The following is a 16,236-nucleotide window of genomic DNA, read 5'->3' on the forward strand; positions in this document are numbered from 1 at the left end:
ATAGACTTAATTTAAACTAAGATAATATTCAAAACTAGTGATATGGATTATGAAATCGAGATTATTGTATCAAAATCATTTCCAACTATAAACAAAATCTAAAAACAAAATAAATAGTAATAAAATAATAAGGACTAAATATAATATAAAAATCAAATGAAAGAAGATAATTGAGGGTTAGATTGAAAAACAAAATAAATTTTAAAAATAGCAATAAAAAAATGAGAATAACAATTGAATAGGAAACTAAAAAACTAAAATGAGGAGGGATTGAATTAAAAATGATAAAACATAAAAAAAAATAAAGGTTAAATTAAATAAAATGACAAGTGATGAATTTATAAATTATTTAAACTTTAAAAAAATTTTAAAAGCAAAACATATAGTAATAAAACAATAAAAGCTAAAATTAATAAAAATAAAAACTAAAGAACACATACAATTTTTGGAATGACTGACATGAGTTTCTAGGTTAAAAAAGAAAAAAAAATTACTAAAACTCAATCATATCTACATAGATGCTTAATTAATCATTATAAAGAGGACAAAGTATTACTTTAAATGTCATTACGAATGAGTGATTTTGATAATCGAAAGATTTTGCATATAGCATTCAAATTACACGGGATCGATCGTCATGTTAATATATATTTTTTAATAATATTAATTTTTTTATAATTACTAAACAACACCCATAGCCAAAGAATAACACGAAAATGCCCTTGGAATATAAGGATAATTGCATAACTTAACTGTTCATACAAAATAGAGGGACAAAAAGTCCAAGCCCTCCTATGCAAGTTTAATTTCTCTTCGCTTTTAATTTTTTGTTTTTATTGAAGTTTTGATTTGAAAAAACATTGAGACTCTATATATATATATATATATATAAGAAAATTATATGGGGTTATTTTCATTATTTTATGTAATTTGAAAATATTTTATTGACCAAATGATATTTTTTGTAATTTCTAGAATAATTAAGATAAAGTTTAAGATAAAGTAAAGTGTAGAATACTTATATAATTTTCCTTTTATTTTAATTAGATTTACATGGCGGTAGTAATAGTAAATGAGCATTCTTTCTTTGTTCCTTTTATTTATGTGGTGCAGTGAGGGAGAGAGAGGGACTGAAAAAAGAAAGAGAGGTTCTTTTTTTGAGCTCTCTTGAGTGTATTAATGGAGTCTTGAGTCTTGATGATACAAGAGTGTTTAAAAAAAGTTTCTTTAAACTGTGTATCCATTTAATGTGAAACACTTTTCCTGTTTCTTTCTTTTGAGAGTCTTGCTTGTTGTGTGGGACTGTTTTTTTATTTTTTTGCAAGATTTAGGGATCTGGGTTTCGGGGTTCTAGGGTTTGACTCTCTCTTTCTCGCTTTCCTGGGTTTCTTCTAAATTTGTTTCTTTCTTGTACTCTTTACTGAAATGGGGTTTTTGACTTTAGAGAAACGAGTCCTTTCAATTATGAGCTCTGGTTTCTGACCTGCAATTTGTTGAAGCTTGCATCTTTGTATAGATTCTGTTTATAGTTTCGGGTTCTTTATAAAAAAGTTGGATTCTTTGAAACAAATCTTGATCTAGTTAGGGTTTTGAAGCTGACCCTTCTTTTTTTTTTTTTGTGAATTCTGAGTTTTTCTTAGATGAGCTGAACCCAAACTGTTTTTGTTGAATCTCGAGCTAGATTTGCTTTCTTGCCTTTGTCTCAGTTGATCTTGAAGTTACAAGATTTGATGCATCTTTCACTGTGGAAACCTATATCTCACTGCGCTGCTCTGCTGTTGGACAAGAAGAGCAGAAGGAAAAATGGGTCTGAATCCAGTCTTGAAATCAAGAGGAACTCATCAATTCTTCGAAAACTTCAAGAACACAAGCTCAGGGAGGCACTTGAAGAAGCATCTGAAGATGGGTCACTCGTTAAATCTCAAGATATGGAGTCTGACACTCTTGCAAACCAAGATGAGAGTCTTGGGAGGTCAAGATCACTAGCAAGGCTCCATGCGCAGCGAGAATTCTTGCGTGCCACAGCGCTAGCTGCTGAACGAATATTTGAGAATGAAGATTCTATACCTAACCTTCTTGAGGCATTTTCCAAGTTCCTCACGATGTATCCAAAGTATCAGTCGTCAGAGAAGGTTGATCAGTTAAGGTCAGATGAATATGCACATTTGTCTCCAAAGGTATGCCTTGATTACTGTGGATTTGGGCTTTTTTCATATCTTCAGTCTTTGCATTATTGGGAGTCTTCAACATTTAGCTTATCGGAGATAACTGCCAATTTGAGCAACCATGCTCTGTATGGTGGTGCTGAGAAGGGCACTGTGGAACATGATATAAAGACTAGAATAATGGATTATTTGAATATCCCTGAGCATGAGTATGGTCTTGTTTTCACTGTGAGTAGAGGTTCAGCCTTTAAATTACTTGCTGAATCGTACCCTTTTCATACCAATAAGAAGCTGTTGACCATGTTTGATTACGAGAGCCAGTCTGTGAATTGGATGGCTCAAAGTGCCAAAGAGAAGGGCGCAAAAGTCTATAGTGCATGGTTTAAATGGCCAACTCTTAAACTTTGTTCCACTGATTTGAGAAAGCAAATTTTGAACAAGAAGAGGAGGAAGAAGGATTCTGCAGTTGGTTTGTTTGTATTTCCAGTGCAGTCAAGAGTTACGGGGGCAAAGTATTCGTACCAGTGGATGGCGCTGGCTCAACAGAACCGTTGGCACGTATTGCTTGACGCTGGTTCATTGGGTCCTAAAGATATGGATTCACTTGGTTTGTCCTTGTTCCGTCCTGACTTCATTATCACATCATTTTACAAAGTATTCGGACATGACCCCACTGGTTTTGGATGTCTTCTTATCAAGAAATCAGTGATGGGAAGCCTCCAAAATCAGTCTGGGAGTACAGGGTCTGGAATGGTAAAGATTACACCTGAGTATCCTATGTATTTGAGTGATTCTGTGGATGGGCTGGATGGGTTGGTTGGTGTTGAAGATGATGAGGTTGCTGGGAATGCTGAAAAAACCACAGAAACTCGCCCAGGATCACAGTTGCCTGCCTTTTCTGGCGCTTTCACATCTGCTCAGGTGAGGGATGTATTCGAGACTGAGATGGATCATGAGAACAGTTCTGACAGAGATGGAACAAGCACTATATTTGAAGAAACTGAAAGTATTTCTGTGGGGGAAGTGATGAAAAGCCCTGTTTTTAGTGAAGATGAATCGTCAGACAACTCATTCTGGATTGATTTGGGTCAGAGTCCCTTGGGATCAGACAATGCTGGCCAATTGAACAAGCAGAAACTAGGCTCTCCGTTACCACCTTTCTGGTTTTCTGGCAAGAAGAACAACAAGCGACTCTCTCCAAAACCAACATCTAAGATATATGGCAGCCCAATGTATGATGACAAAGGAGTAAACTTGGGGTCACATGATGACCACCATATGTTGTCATTTGATGCTGCTGTTCTATCAGTTTCACAGGAACTGGACCGTGTTAAGGAGGTTCCTGAAGAAGAACAATTTTCAGAAACAGACCTCTCTTCAAGAAATAATAAGGGCTCAGATCATTTGCATGTTCATGAGATTGAGGAAGAACCTGGAACCAGCTCCTTTTCAAACTCTGCCATAAACAGATCCCATAACAATAATTCAACCTCTGGATTGCATCATAACCTAACAAATGGCTCAACTGCTGCAATTTGCTTGGAGATGAAAGAAAGTGCTATAAGACGAGAAACAGAAGGTGAATTCAGGTTGTTGGGGAGAAGGGAAGGGAGTAGATATCCTGGTAGTAGATTCTTCGGGTTGGAAGAGAATGAACATCCGAGCAGGGAAAGAAGGGTATCATTTAGCATGGAGGACAACCGCAAAGAGCGTCCAAGCCATACTCTGGAGCCAGGAGAGATATCTGCTACCAGCCTCGACGATGAAGATTACAGCACTGATGGAGAATATGTTGATGGTCAAGATTGGGATCGAAGGGAACCTGAGATAACTTGCCGACATTTGGATCATGTGAATATGTTGGGTCTGAACAAAACTACTCTCCGGCTGAGATTTTTGATCAACTGGCTAGTAACTTCTTTACTTCAACTCAGGTTACCCAGTTCAGATGGAGATGGAAGGGTAAATCTTGTTCACATTTATGGCCCTAAAATAAAATATGAAAGGGGTGCAGCTGTAGCTTTCAATGTCAGAGATAGAAACCGGGGGCTAATAAATCCAGAAGCTGTTCAGAAGCTGGCTGAAAGAGAAGGTATCTCTCTTGGCATTGGTTTCCTTAGTCACATAAGGATTCTAGATAGCCCAAGACATCAACGTGGTTCTGTGAACCTTGAAGATACGACTCTGTGCAGACCAATGGAAAACGGGCATAATAATGGAAAAGGGGGCTTCATAAGGGTTGAGGTTGTCACAGCATCTCTCGGATTTCTGACCAACTTTGAGGATGTCTACAAGTTGTGGGCTTTTGTTTCCAAGTTTCTTAATCCAACCTTTATCAGCGAGGGTGGCCTTCCAACTGTTGAAGAGGGCACGGAGGTTTGATTTCCAGGACATCTATCACTTGGGGTGCAAAATCTGAGTCAGAGCTGAAGATTGGGAGGTATTAAATCTGTGTGGCCAGATCCTTTTGCTCCTCCTCGTGTCTCTTTGATGCAACGGGTGAATTTGTTAATTCTTGTTTGTTTGATTTTTCCCTTTTGGGTTTTTTGTAGAGGTGGCTTTAGAATCTGTATCAACTCGGGGAGTTATGTTGACCTCAAAGCAGAATTATATGGATATAACTTTCAGCACCAAAAACTTTCTGCTTTTGCTCTATACAAAATCAAATTTCTTGCATCTGTAAAATACGAAACTCACCTTATTTTGCCTGTGTAGTCTATAATACAATTCAGTGGTCTATTCATTACTTTGAATCCCAAGTTCTGTCAGCATGGTGGTAATTTTGATCCTTGAAATTGGACCAGGAATTTTCGTTTCTGAATCTGGTTGGGATTGCATGGTTTTACTGCTAGCAAGCATTGTTGATCAATGAGGAGAATGTCGCTTTGTTTACCAGTCCTTGGAAATTCATAGCTTAATGTCTCTGATCTGTTGGGAGATGATGCAGGGCCTTGACTGGAATTTCGATGAAAGGAGTTGACTGAATAGCCTTGCTGATCATGTCCATAGTCCTGCTTAAGAAGTGGTCTTAGCTGAGGAAGCGAGTTGTTTGGTCTTTAAACTGCCTGTGTTGTCCCAACATATTCTTCTCTTGAGCAGTAATGTTTGTTATATCTTCTTACCCAAAGAAGTGTCTTTTTCTTGACATTGAAATAAACATTTTTCTGTTAGTGTCGAATTTCAATTCAACAGGACTTAATCTGCTTTTGGTATGGAAAAGAAATGGCCACATCCATTAGTATGGGCAAAATCATGCACCGAGGAAAAGTGACTTGATGTTAACATGAAACGGAGATACATAATGCAAAGCTCACCATCAAGTTCCCATAGTGACTTGATGTTAACATGAAACGGATATCTCCTTGCATAATGCAAAGCTCACCATCAAGTTCCCATTTAGAAATTATCATCATTGGGCCATACCCATTTAAGTTTGTTTCCCACGGAAATAATGAGGGGCGCATGTATGATTCTGCTTCCTTTTCTTTTGGTGCCTGTGGATTCTCACTTCTCAGTGTTCTAGGAGAGCTTGAGTGTCTTTTTCATAAAGTTGGTGTGGACATGGCACTGCAAGTTTCATTTTGAAACCATATCATGATGATCATCACCACATGCTTTTCTTAGAAATAAACAAAAAAAGAAACCTCAATCGATCACCACCAGATACTCTTACCATTTCAAATGGGAAACCTTCTGTACAATCCAAAAGATTGCATAATAAAGTATAATACTAATGGTGCCATGTTTGACAATGCTTCTTTGAGGGCTCCTGTGGGGAAGTTGCTTCTAAAAGGAACTTTGACGCGGTGGTTGGTGACAGTGAATCGTTGACAAACTTCAGCTGATTAAGCTAGTTGGCTACTAAACTAAAAGATTTGAAAGATAATGCATGTCATGGTCATAATCAAGAAAATGTTGTTTGCATAAACAAAGATATGTAGAAGTTCATCCTAATGCTTCCTGAATTATTGTGTTATATTATAAAGAGAAATGGGAAGAGTACCTTCCAAACCAAAATAAAATTGTGGTCTACAAAATTTCTTAGGAATAACATTGATATGGACAAATAGCAAAATTGCAATCTCAATAAGAGAGCTAACATCTCACCAGAAATTGAAGATCTGGTCTCTGCACTATATAAAGTTATCTGTTCCAACTGTATTGGCCACTACGCAATTAAAAATTTAAAACCACTTCAACTTCAGCAGGCCAGATCAACCATTCCCTATGCTCCGAAATATTACATCAAGTGTGACTTAAATATTAACAAACAAACGAAAGTAAAGAAAAGAATTCCTTCAGCTCGTGAGTGGTTCCTGGTTGGCAACTTAAGCTAGATCCAAATCTTAGATCTTCACAAAGATGATATCCCACTTCACCAGCTTATGGAAAAGATCAACAGATTCAGAGATGAGGTGGCACTAGTGAACACCTACTTATGATTCCATCATCTTTATAAGAAATGCAGTTTCTAATGCTGATTCCTTGCACTGCAAGTATCTGTTTTCCTCCACTATATCCGTAGTTAAGTTAAGTAGTACCGGGTGTTTGGGATCATAAATAGCATGTTCACGAACTCGTGCAGCCCATTTTGCTGCTTCCCAAACCCCAAATCTGAAACATATCAAGGATAAATAAGATGATCATCCCACTCAAGAAAAAAGCAAAAGAAGAGCAATCATTGTTTCTAAAAATTGAAAAAGCCGAACCACTTTGACATGATAAACATATAATAACAATTTCTAAGGACAATAATTAAAAAAAAAAAAGTCTTGAATCAGTCATTGCTTTAGGAATCAAAGCCATTAAGTTTTATGCAGAAGCAAGTGGATAAATTACTTCAAATGAGAAACATGAACCACTCTAATGAACATCATGTATGCATAATAATATATCTGTGTGCACAATCGTGACATATCTCTGATTTGACAAAATGCACACACTTTATTTAATACCAGAATGGTGGCGTCCCTCTATTCCTCAGTAATGAACTTCACTAAATAAGCTCAAATCGTGCAAGAGCACGAATACATACACCATTCCATTTATTATGTGCCTTTTGACATCTATGATATATGCTTGAATTCAGAGCAATTTATCCACCTAAATCAGCTCAAGTTTGTAGCTCTCAATATGAATTAAATGTATTTTGAAAAAATTGGCCACTATTCAAAATTTAAAAATTTATCTGAATTCAATTCAAAATATTGTTAGTTACAGGCAATGAACACCACTATTCAGAGAGATAAGCTCAAATTTTTGACACGACAGTAGTGACTTAACTTCAAATTCAAAGGAATAACGTGACTTGAAATGAACATGCAGTTCAGCAATGAGTATAACTTTTGAGATGAACTTCTTTTATATCTATCACTATCTAAACGAATTTGGGAGTTTGACAATTCAATCATTATTCATAGAACATAAAACCATTTTGTTTTATATAGAAAAAGAGACTACTCAATAAATGTAAGCAACAACCTGTGTAGCAGAGAGCAATTTCATCTAAAATCATGTAAGACAAATGAGAATCAACTAAAGAGAATTATCTATCAAGCATCAAATGGGAAACAAGGGACAAGAGTAAATGTTAAAGCCAAAACTTAAGGGCCAATAATCATCAAACCAAGAGCATATCAAGTCACACATGAAGAAAAGAAAGTCACAAAGGACAACTAAAGAGTTTCCAACATGAAGAAAATTCTCAAACAGCCAGTTCAGGGTCCTAATGTTTGAAATTCATAATGCATTTCAAGATGATAAATTCTCTGAGGAAAAAAAAAAATGGATGAAAGAGTTCCAGTCATAATTTGTTCACTCCTAGTGGTTTTGGTCTTGCCACTATCAGATAAGTTCACCAAATTTACGTGTCAAGAAAAAAATTTGCATTTGTGTTTTGAGTATCTGTCTGATCGCAGCCTATACAAAGAAAACCTGACATGTGAGCAAATTACCGTGTATTAAAGGACGAGGTTATCAGCACAGCAGGATAGAGGACATCTTTCTGAATATTGGCATAAGGACAATATTTCATTATGGCATGAAAATCATCAATGTCCCCTGGATACCCAAATTCTTCATAGTCAGCTGCTGTGAGTGGTAAAATGGGATGGAGAAGAGTGCTGGTTGCATCTAAAAAGGGAACCTGAACAAAAGGAATATATAATTATTGGAATACAAGAATGAAGAACTGATAAAAGATATTGACAAACAGCCATATAATTGCAAATGCTAAATAAATCTACAGAACTTATGACAGTGTCCCGACCACCAAAAAAGAATTGGAGACAATCGTCTAGCACAAGCAATACCTTCATATGATCAAGGGAGAACAATGACAATGATTTTTTTTTTATTGTATAATGTAACCATGAAGTTGATTGCTCAAGTCATTTTACTTGATAACAATGACAGCTTTGTATATTATAATACATGGTTTTGCAATGAGTGAAACATGTATATTCATGTATACCTTCAAAATGGCAGCACGAAATAAATCTGGGCAACTATTAATGGCAGCAGCCACCAAGAGTCCTCCAGCACTATATCCCCAACCAGCAAGCTTGTTTTCTTGCACAAACTCATTTTCAACGAGGAACTTGGCACAGGAGACAAAATCTTTGATTGAATTAAGTTTCTTCTGTTGTCTACCATTATGATGCCATGCCTTACCATGACCACCTCCACCTCTGCAAACACAATGTGCTGTAGATAATTGAACTTTAAACAAGCCCAGACAAACGGTAACCATTTCAAACAAGGATTTAACTGTATTCACACTAGAAATAAGCTGAGCCAAAAAACTTCTGAATAGTTGCAGTACAGGTGAAAAACATACCTAACATCAGCATATGCAATAACCCAACCACGATCAAGAAGGCTTTTCAAATCATTGCGCCACCGCTTGTCAAGCAACTCACCATAAGCTCCATGCCCATGAAGCAAACCAGGATTTTGATTCTTATTTTTGTTTTTGCGTGAGTACAGAATTGTTAAAGGAACCATGACTCCATCATAAGAGGAGACATCATATTGTTCGCAAGCATAAAACTCAGAGAGGCAATTCCATAAGTTATCATCTTCAGATTTGATTTCATTTAGAAAATCAGAATTCAAATTATTCGAGGATCCATTGGCAATGCCTCCTGAAGAGGTTGTCCCATACAAAATTCTTGTTCTTTCATAGAGCAAATTTTGCTGTTGGACAATATTCCAATTGCCACTTGACAGCTCATAATCAACTACAGCGTCGGGCATCTGCAAAAATTTGGAGATGTTCAAGTGGAGATGCACACTTTTGCAAAATATATAAGAGGACGATAACATTCACATGGAGAAAAGAAGTTGGAAGAAATCTTCATTCTTATTAAAATCAGAAAGGATGTGCAAGCACAGGATATAAAAAGGGGTATCATGAAAGAGCAAAGCATGCATTGTATGCTAACTGGATATAAACTCTAACCCTCAGACACTAAAACCTCATAAAACCGCAAAACAAAAAAGAAAACCCTCAGAATTCCCAATTGATCAAACAACAAAATCACTCTAACTGGTTGAATGTCTGGTCTTACAGATACTAGTTTTCATTCATATCTTCCCATTATCTCTGAATCAGAATCCAAGTATAATATAATTTAAATGCCTATTATATATTAAATTTGGTATGGACATACGCAGCTAGAAAAGCATGAGGAAACCATCTGCTAACATTAATGACTTTTATGGGTCATACCACAGGTGATGATATTGTAAAGCGCATGGTTGATGAGTAGAAGTCATAATTTGGTCCAGGCCAAATTTGAGAAACATGATTTGGAAGAGGAAGGAATGTAGGGTTAAGTTCTTTCAGTCTAACTGCATCCTGCCAGAACAAGAAAAGAAAAGATGAGTATAGCAGAACAGTAATACCATAAATGCATTCTTAGTGAAACCACTATGTTACCTTCCTAACAGGCATAGGTAGAGGAACTGAACAAAGTCTAAAGCTGCAGTTTTCCCGTATGATTAGTGTCAAGTGTGTATTACAGAAATCAACATCTTCAATAACCATATCTTGGTCATCATCAAATACTCTCTGCAATAAAAGCAGTGATTTAGAAAAGAATATATGAAGTAAATGTGTTCGCCAAAACAGAAAAGATTTATGAAAATATAGGTGAGTTTTAACCACAAGGAAAAATCACTAAGAAAAATGCTGAAAGAAAAAGGTATAAAGTAGTGAAAATAAGAACAGAAAAGAGATATGCAGCAAAATTATATCAAGCTGTCAAGCACCATACTATCCAGCCAATGGTATCAACTGGCTCAACAGACAACAATCAGGGAATAATAGACAAAGTGATTGCACATAGTTAACCCACCAACCTCCCAGATCCTTGGACCAGAAGAAGCATTAACTGGACATCGAAGAAGATAGTGATGATCAACCAATTGGCCCCCTCTGGCAGCATCAGTAAACAAGTAAAGGTATCCTTGATGATGTTCAACTATGCAGTGGGCTTGAGCTTCACATTCCCAAACTAAAGTAATACCAGATAATGGATCGGCTGCATTTATCAGAAAGACCTGAAACATGGTCATGATTATTGTTCCATTTCAAATGTGAGGATCTCGAGTTGAGAAAAAGCATTTTGAAAGTGATACCTTTGAGAATGTTGTAGAGAAAGTATTTACAGTCACAAAGCGAAAATCCTTCGTGTGTCTTATGTTAACATAAACATTTTCTGCTGGCTCATCTAGAAGCAAAACATCTTCCTCGGTTGATCCAATCATGCTACAATATATTCTGATGAAAAAAGAACAAAAATTCAACTTCATGCTGTTGAATTCAACAAGCAAGAAAAAAAGCACACAGTGATAAGATAAATCACACTAAAATGTTATAAAGTCCATGTAATACCAACCGACAAGGCCTCTTATGTTGATCAGTAACAACATACAGCAATGCTTGTCCATCCTTGGCCCAAGCCAAATTCGAAACTCGATCTGCTTGGGGCTTACTACACAATGCACCAGAATTCAAATTCCGTACAGACAATCTAAAGGAGTCATTGTCCTTATCATACATAGTATATGCAAGAAACTTATGATCAGGTGACACTTCCGATAGTTCTTCATAAGCATAACCTATAAACACAAATAAACAAACAAACGAACAAAAAATAAACAAACAAACATTGTCCCAAATAGCTTTAAAACAACAAAACTTCATTCTTCAGTAAAAAATGTTACTTTATCAGCACCTCCAAATCTCTCAGCTTCTAGATTGTAATCAACCAACTTCTGCTCAATTTTTCTCCCAGAAACAAAATCAAACCCGCCCGAAGGATCTTTATTCGAAATGAATTGTTCGTTTAAGCTTGCCAATCTCCTACAAAGCACAGGATACTGCTTACCCGCTTCAACTCTTTTATAATACAACCTACAGTGAGTAACATCCACCTTGAATCAGAAGCAAAGAGAGAAGGAAAACGATCCATTTTGAGAGTCTCAAACAAAATTAACAACTCTGAACAAATTATCCAATACCCTTTCGAAAAACTAACAAAATTACAAGCAGCAGGGACAACTTGAGAGAGTAGGCAATCACATACCATGGACCCCAGCGAATGGGAGAGGTAGAGAGGTCAAAATGCAGTCTTGAAGCCATTTCAGACTGGAGTTTACTTTGAAGTTTCTCGGTATCAGACATGACAGCTTCTGTGTACTTCTCTTCTTGTTCCATGTAAATATCCATGTGTCTCATAGCTACTTTGTCATTTAAGTGCGACATCCAGCTATATGGGTCTTCCCAGGTAGCATCATGGAATGTGAAAGATTGAGGTTTTTGCGGTGGTTTTGGGTGTTTCGGAGGGGCTGGTGGGGTTGGTGGTTTGGGTGGTCTATAGTGGCGGATGACAGTGTGGTGAAGAATGGAGGGCAGACGGTGGTTGTGGCGGTGGAAAGTCGTGGTTAATAGGTGACGCATGGTTGGTGGGGGTTTAGGGAGAAAATGAGGAATTCTTGGGGTTTAAGAGTTTTGATTTTTGTAGAGATGCCCGTTTGTTTATTTTTAGACATTTTTGGTATTGTCACGCAGCTTTTTAATTTTTTTAATTTTAATATTTTTAAATTATTTTGATATATAATTTTAAAAATAAATTTTAATAAATAAAATAAATTATTTTAATACATTTAAAAATAAAGTAAAAATTATTAATATAATATTAAACATTACTTTACAATTATAACATGGTCCGATTCTCTTAATTTTTAACTTATAATCAACCACTTTTTTTAAAAAATAAATATATAAATACAACAACAAAAACTACATTTTCCTCAAATCTGTTCGGTCAACTTGATGATCAATAAACCTAATTGTATATATGAAGATTCTTTTATCAAACTATATTATTTTGCTTTTTTTTTTTAAATAAAAAACAGTGCTAATTTTAAAAAATAAAATAAAATTAGAGGCAACCGGTTCTCATTGCCTATCAGCTAGCAGGCTAGGCAATGGGCTCCGTTTCTCCTGCCAGTGAGATGGATGATGTAGTGTTCAGCAAGCAACTTTCTATTATTCATAAGATTGTTTTTAAATCCCAATATGTAAAATTATATTATTATAGAAAACACTAAAGCAAGCAATCTCGAGTGAAAACCCCATTTTACTTTTATTTACATAAAATAAAAGGTAGGGTATGGGGGTATTATCTTTTTTTAAAAGATTATAATTATCAAAATAATTTTATAGAAAAAAATTATCATCAAGGGTTTTATAATAATTTTATTTTTTCATAGCATAATGAAAATGATGAAAATATTCCTCAACTAAAAAATCTATTTTATAAGGGTAATTTAGTTTTTTATTATGTTTTCTAAGAGCAATAAAGAGTATTTTTATATTTTAATAATATAAAATATATAAAAAAATGTTAGTCTTTGCCATAGGCATGTTAATATACGGACTCCATCCATACTTTTTAGATGATATGTGTTATTGTATCTATAGTTAAAATATTATTTTTCATGATGTGTTCAAAGTGTTTTTATATTTTTTTTAGTGTGCATGATGCATGTAGGCAACATATAATCATATGATCACTTGTGGCTATTATATCATCACTTGTGGCTATTATATATACATTTTCACTTTAAACATTACACTATAGTTTTCTTTGTTTTTAGCATTTAAAATTTAATTTTTTTTTTTATTTTTTTCTCTTACCTTTTATGGATTTTTTTGTTGCTTTTAATTTAGTTCTTTAATCACAATTTCTAATATGGTATTTCTTCCAATTTGATTTTTACTTTTTTGATTTCTAATTTTTCTCCTTAGCCTTTTTGTTTAAGTTTCATTGGATTTTAATTTCATCATTTAATCAAAGTTTATGATATGTTTTTTCATCTAATTTAGTCCTTATTCTTTTTCTTTTTCTTTTTTTTTTGTTAAAGTTATTTTTCTTTTCAATTTAACTCTCCAATAGAAAAAAATTGGTTGCTCTCTAATTTGTTTTTTTTTTATTTTTATCCTCATTTATTTAATTGATATTTATTATTTTATATCTTTTTATGTAATTAATTTTTTTTCTCGGTTTAATCCTTTAATATTTGATTTACTAAGGATTGAGCTTCATAGTTTTTTTTATTCATAATACTTTTGGTTTAATGACTCGAGTCACGAGTTTCAAAAGTTAATGCGAGTTAAATTTTTTTCTTACTCAATTTTTTTTTTTAATTTTATCGTTTGACACTATTTTCTTAAAAGGATGGGGTCTATAACCAAAGTCATCTATCTATCTATCTATCTTTCTTTCTTTCTTTCTTTTCTTGCTTTTGGTGTTTTTAATTGTTGCCTTTTTTTTTTAATGTCTTTTCTTTTCAAAGTAATTCTTTAATTTATATTTCAATTGATTTCCATTCTCAATTATTTTTTTTGTTATCTAACCTCTTTTAACAGAGATTTATATATTCTCAGTGGCAAGTAATGTAATCTTCTTTTTTTTTCATTCTCAATTTTTTTTTTGTTATCTAACCTCTTTTTAATGGAGGTTTTTTTCTTAGCTATTTTGTACTTGTTTGACTTTTTAAAATATTATTGTGATTCATCTATAAATATTATTTTGACATGTTTTTTATATAATTTTTTTAAAATAAAAAATATTTATTGTTAGATAATATTTCTAATATGAGCAATTTCACATAATATTTTTTCTTTTATTTTATTAAATCAATTTTAGGTTTATATCTGTTTTTATTATCGTTTGATTAAATAAAAATTTTATTTTGATAAATAAATTCAATAAACATAACTGAGTAAATATTCAATATTGCGAGATCAAATATTTTAATCTATATTTGTGTCTTAATTTTTTAATTTTATTTTTAGTTATTGTTAATAACTTATTTATTTATTTATATATATGATTCTTAATTTATTTAATCAGATATTTGCATAATTTTTTTTATTTATATTTCTAGTTTTTTTATGTCAAAAAATATTTATTTATTTGTTATTTAAAAATTATACAACTAGTGACATAGCAAGAGTTGACTAACTAGCGGTGGTGACTAGAATGTGTTGATGATTTTTCTACAATACAAACTTGGGTAGTTTTTTAACTAAGAAATCTTTATGAGGCAATATTTTTATTCTCTTATTTATAATTTTATAATGTTTTTTACAACAAAATAAATCAATTTATTTGAAAAACATTAGTGCTTCATATATACATATAGGTTTTTAGGATTTTCCTAAAAATTTATTATAGATTTTTTATTTTTTATAATTTGATTAATAAATTAAAAATTATCATTTCCGCACAAATAATATATTGTTTCAATTTATAATGCATTGTATTTCAAAAATATATTTATTATATTAATGGATAATTAATACATTAAAAAAAAAGTTGCATATCAATGGCAATAAAACTTTATTTTTATCTAATTTTCTTAAAATGATAGAAATATAATAGTACAAGAATTCACACATCTTTAATTTACTTATTAAATAAAAAATTTGTCTGTTCGTTTTTTGATAGATAAGTTTTTAAGATTTCATTATTACATGTTTCTTCACATTATTAGAATATTGCATAACATTGACAGATTACTCCATTAATATTCAAACACTCATTGTGTTAGAAAAAATTATATTAATAAAAATATATTATCAATGATTTATATTATGTTAGTTATTTTTTTGGTAATATATTCATTAATGAATTTATAGATGGAAAATAAGCATCAAATAAAAAAAATTACCAACATAATTCTGTTGGTATGTCCATTGAAGATTATGACATATTAACGACAAAATATAACAATGTTAATTCCATCTATGATATAATGCATTCTTTTAACAGAGATTTATATATTCTTAGTGGCAAGTAATGTAATCTTCTTTTTTTTTTTCAAAATCTCTAGAACTTTTCAAGAGTCTTAGTCCATTGATAATTTCTTCTATAAATGACAATGGTAAAATCTTACAATTTTTTCCAACTCTCTAGAACTTTTCTAAAGACTTACTCCATTGGTCATTTTGTCTGTGATTAAAATTCTGTCATTATGATATTTAATATTTTTTTAAAACATAAAATAAACAAAACAAGAAAAAAGTTGAAAAAAGAATAAAACTAAAATAAAAAAATCTTTATTATTAATTTTTTAAAAAATGTTATTGAATATAATTTATTTAGTGGACAAAAGGAGAAGAAGGAGGAGGAGGAAGAGGCGAATCTTCATTGGTACTAGGTGAGCGACAAGGTAAACCACATGTACCAATGAGGGTTGACAATAATTGCTCGAGTATATTTGCTTTATCCCTCAAGTTAGACATCTCACACCTAAGTTAGGTTATCTCATCATTAAGTCAGGTTGTCTAAGCTTTAATTTATTCTCGTACAATTGCTTGGACAACTGGAGATTGTTGGCTCAAATTTGTTTGTGAGGAACCAATTGTCAATGCAGTTTGGCCTATCTGTATATCCTTAGCTGTAGTGTTTGAGATATTATAAACCTGATTTCTATCGAGTTCATCAGAAAATTTAGCCTCTAATAATAAATTCAGATTGAATTCTTGATTGGT

General features: G+C 33.1%; 2 protein-coding genes across 3 annotated transcripts; one reads left to right on the forward strand and one right to left on the reverse strand.

Annotated features, from left to right (window-relative positions):
- Positions 1 to 1,081: 1,081 nt before the first annotated feature.
- Positions 1,082 to 5,337, forward strand: LOC105135873 (uncharacterized). Its single transcript, XM_011040951.1, has one exon. The coding sequence runs from the start codon at positions 1,731 to 1,733 to the stop codon at positions 4,545 to 4,547; it is 2,817 nt and encodes a 938-aa protein (XP_011039253.1). The 5' UTR covers positions 1,082 to 1,730; the 3' UTR covers positions 4,548 to 5,337.
- Positions 5,338 to 6,119: 782 nt separating this feature from the next.
- LOC105135874 (Prolyl oligopeptidase family protein) lies at positions 6,120 to 12,223 on the reverse strand. 2 transcript variants are annotated; one of them, XM_011040952.1, is made up of 11 exons: positions 11,759 to 12,223; positions 11,408 to 11,586; positions 11,069 to 11,291; positions 10,809 to 10,950; positions 10,530 to 10,730; positions 10,108 to 10,239; positions 9,898 to 10,026; positions 9,004 to 9,422; positions 8,638 to 8,854; positions 8,120 to 8,310; positions 6,120 to 6,779 (listed from the first exon to the last, which is right to left on the reverse strand). In XM_011040952.1, the coding sequence occupies exons 1-11, from the start codon at positions 12,130 to 12,132 to the stop codon at positions 6,602 to 6,604; spliced, it is 2,385 nt and encodes a 794-aa protein (XP_011039254.1). In that variant the 5' UTR covers positions 12,133 to 12,223; the 3' UTR covers positions 6,120 to 6,601. The 2 variants fall into 2 exon arrangements, with proteins under 2 accessions (XP_011039254.1, XP_011039255.1); XM_011040953.1 differs by having other exon boundaries at positions 11,408 to 11,606; positions 11,759 to 11,845.
- Positions 12,224 to 16,236: the final 4,013 nt, after the last annotated feature.

The sequence above is a fragment of the Populus euphratica genome, unplaced genomic scaffold (genome assembly GCF_000495115.2).
Source record: "Populus euphratica unplaced genomic scaffold, PopEup_1.0 scaffold234.1, whole genome shotgun sequence".
Lineage (NCBI taxonomy): Eukaryota > Viridiplantae > Streptophyta > Magnoliopsida > Malpighiales > Salicaceae > Populus > Populus euphratica.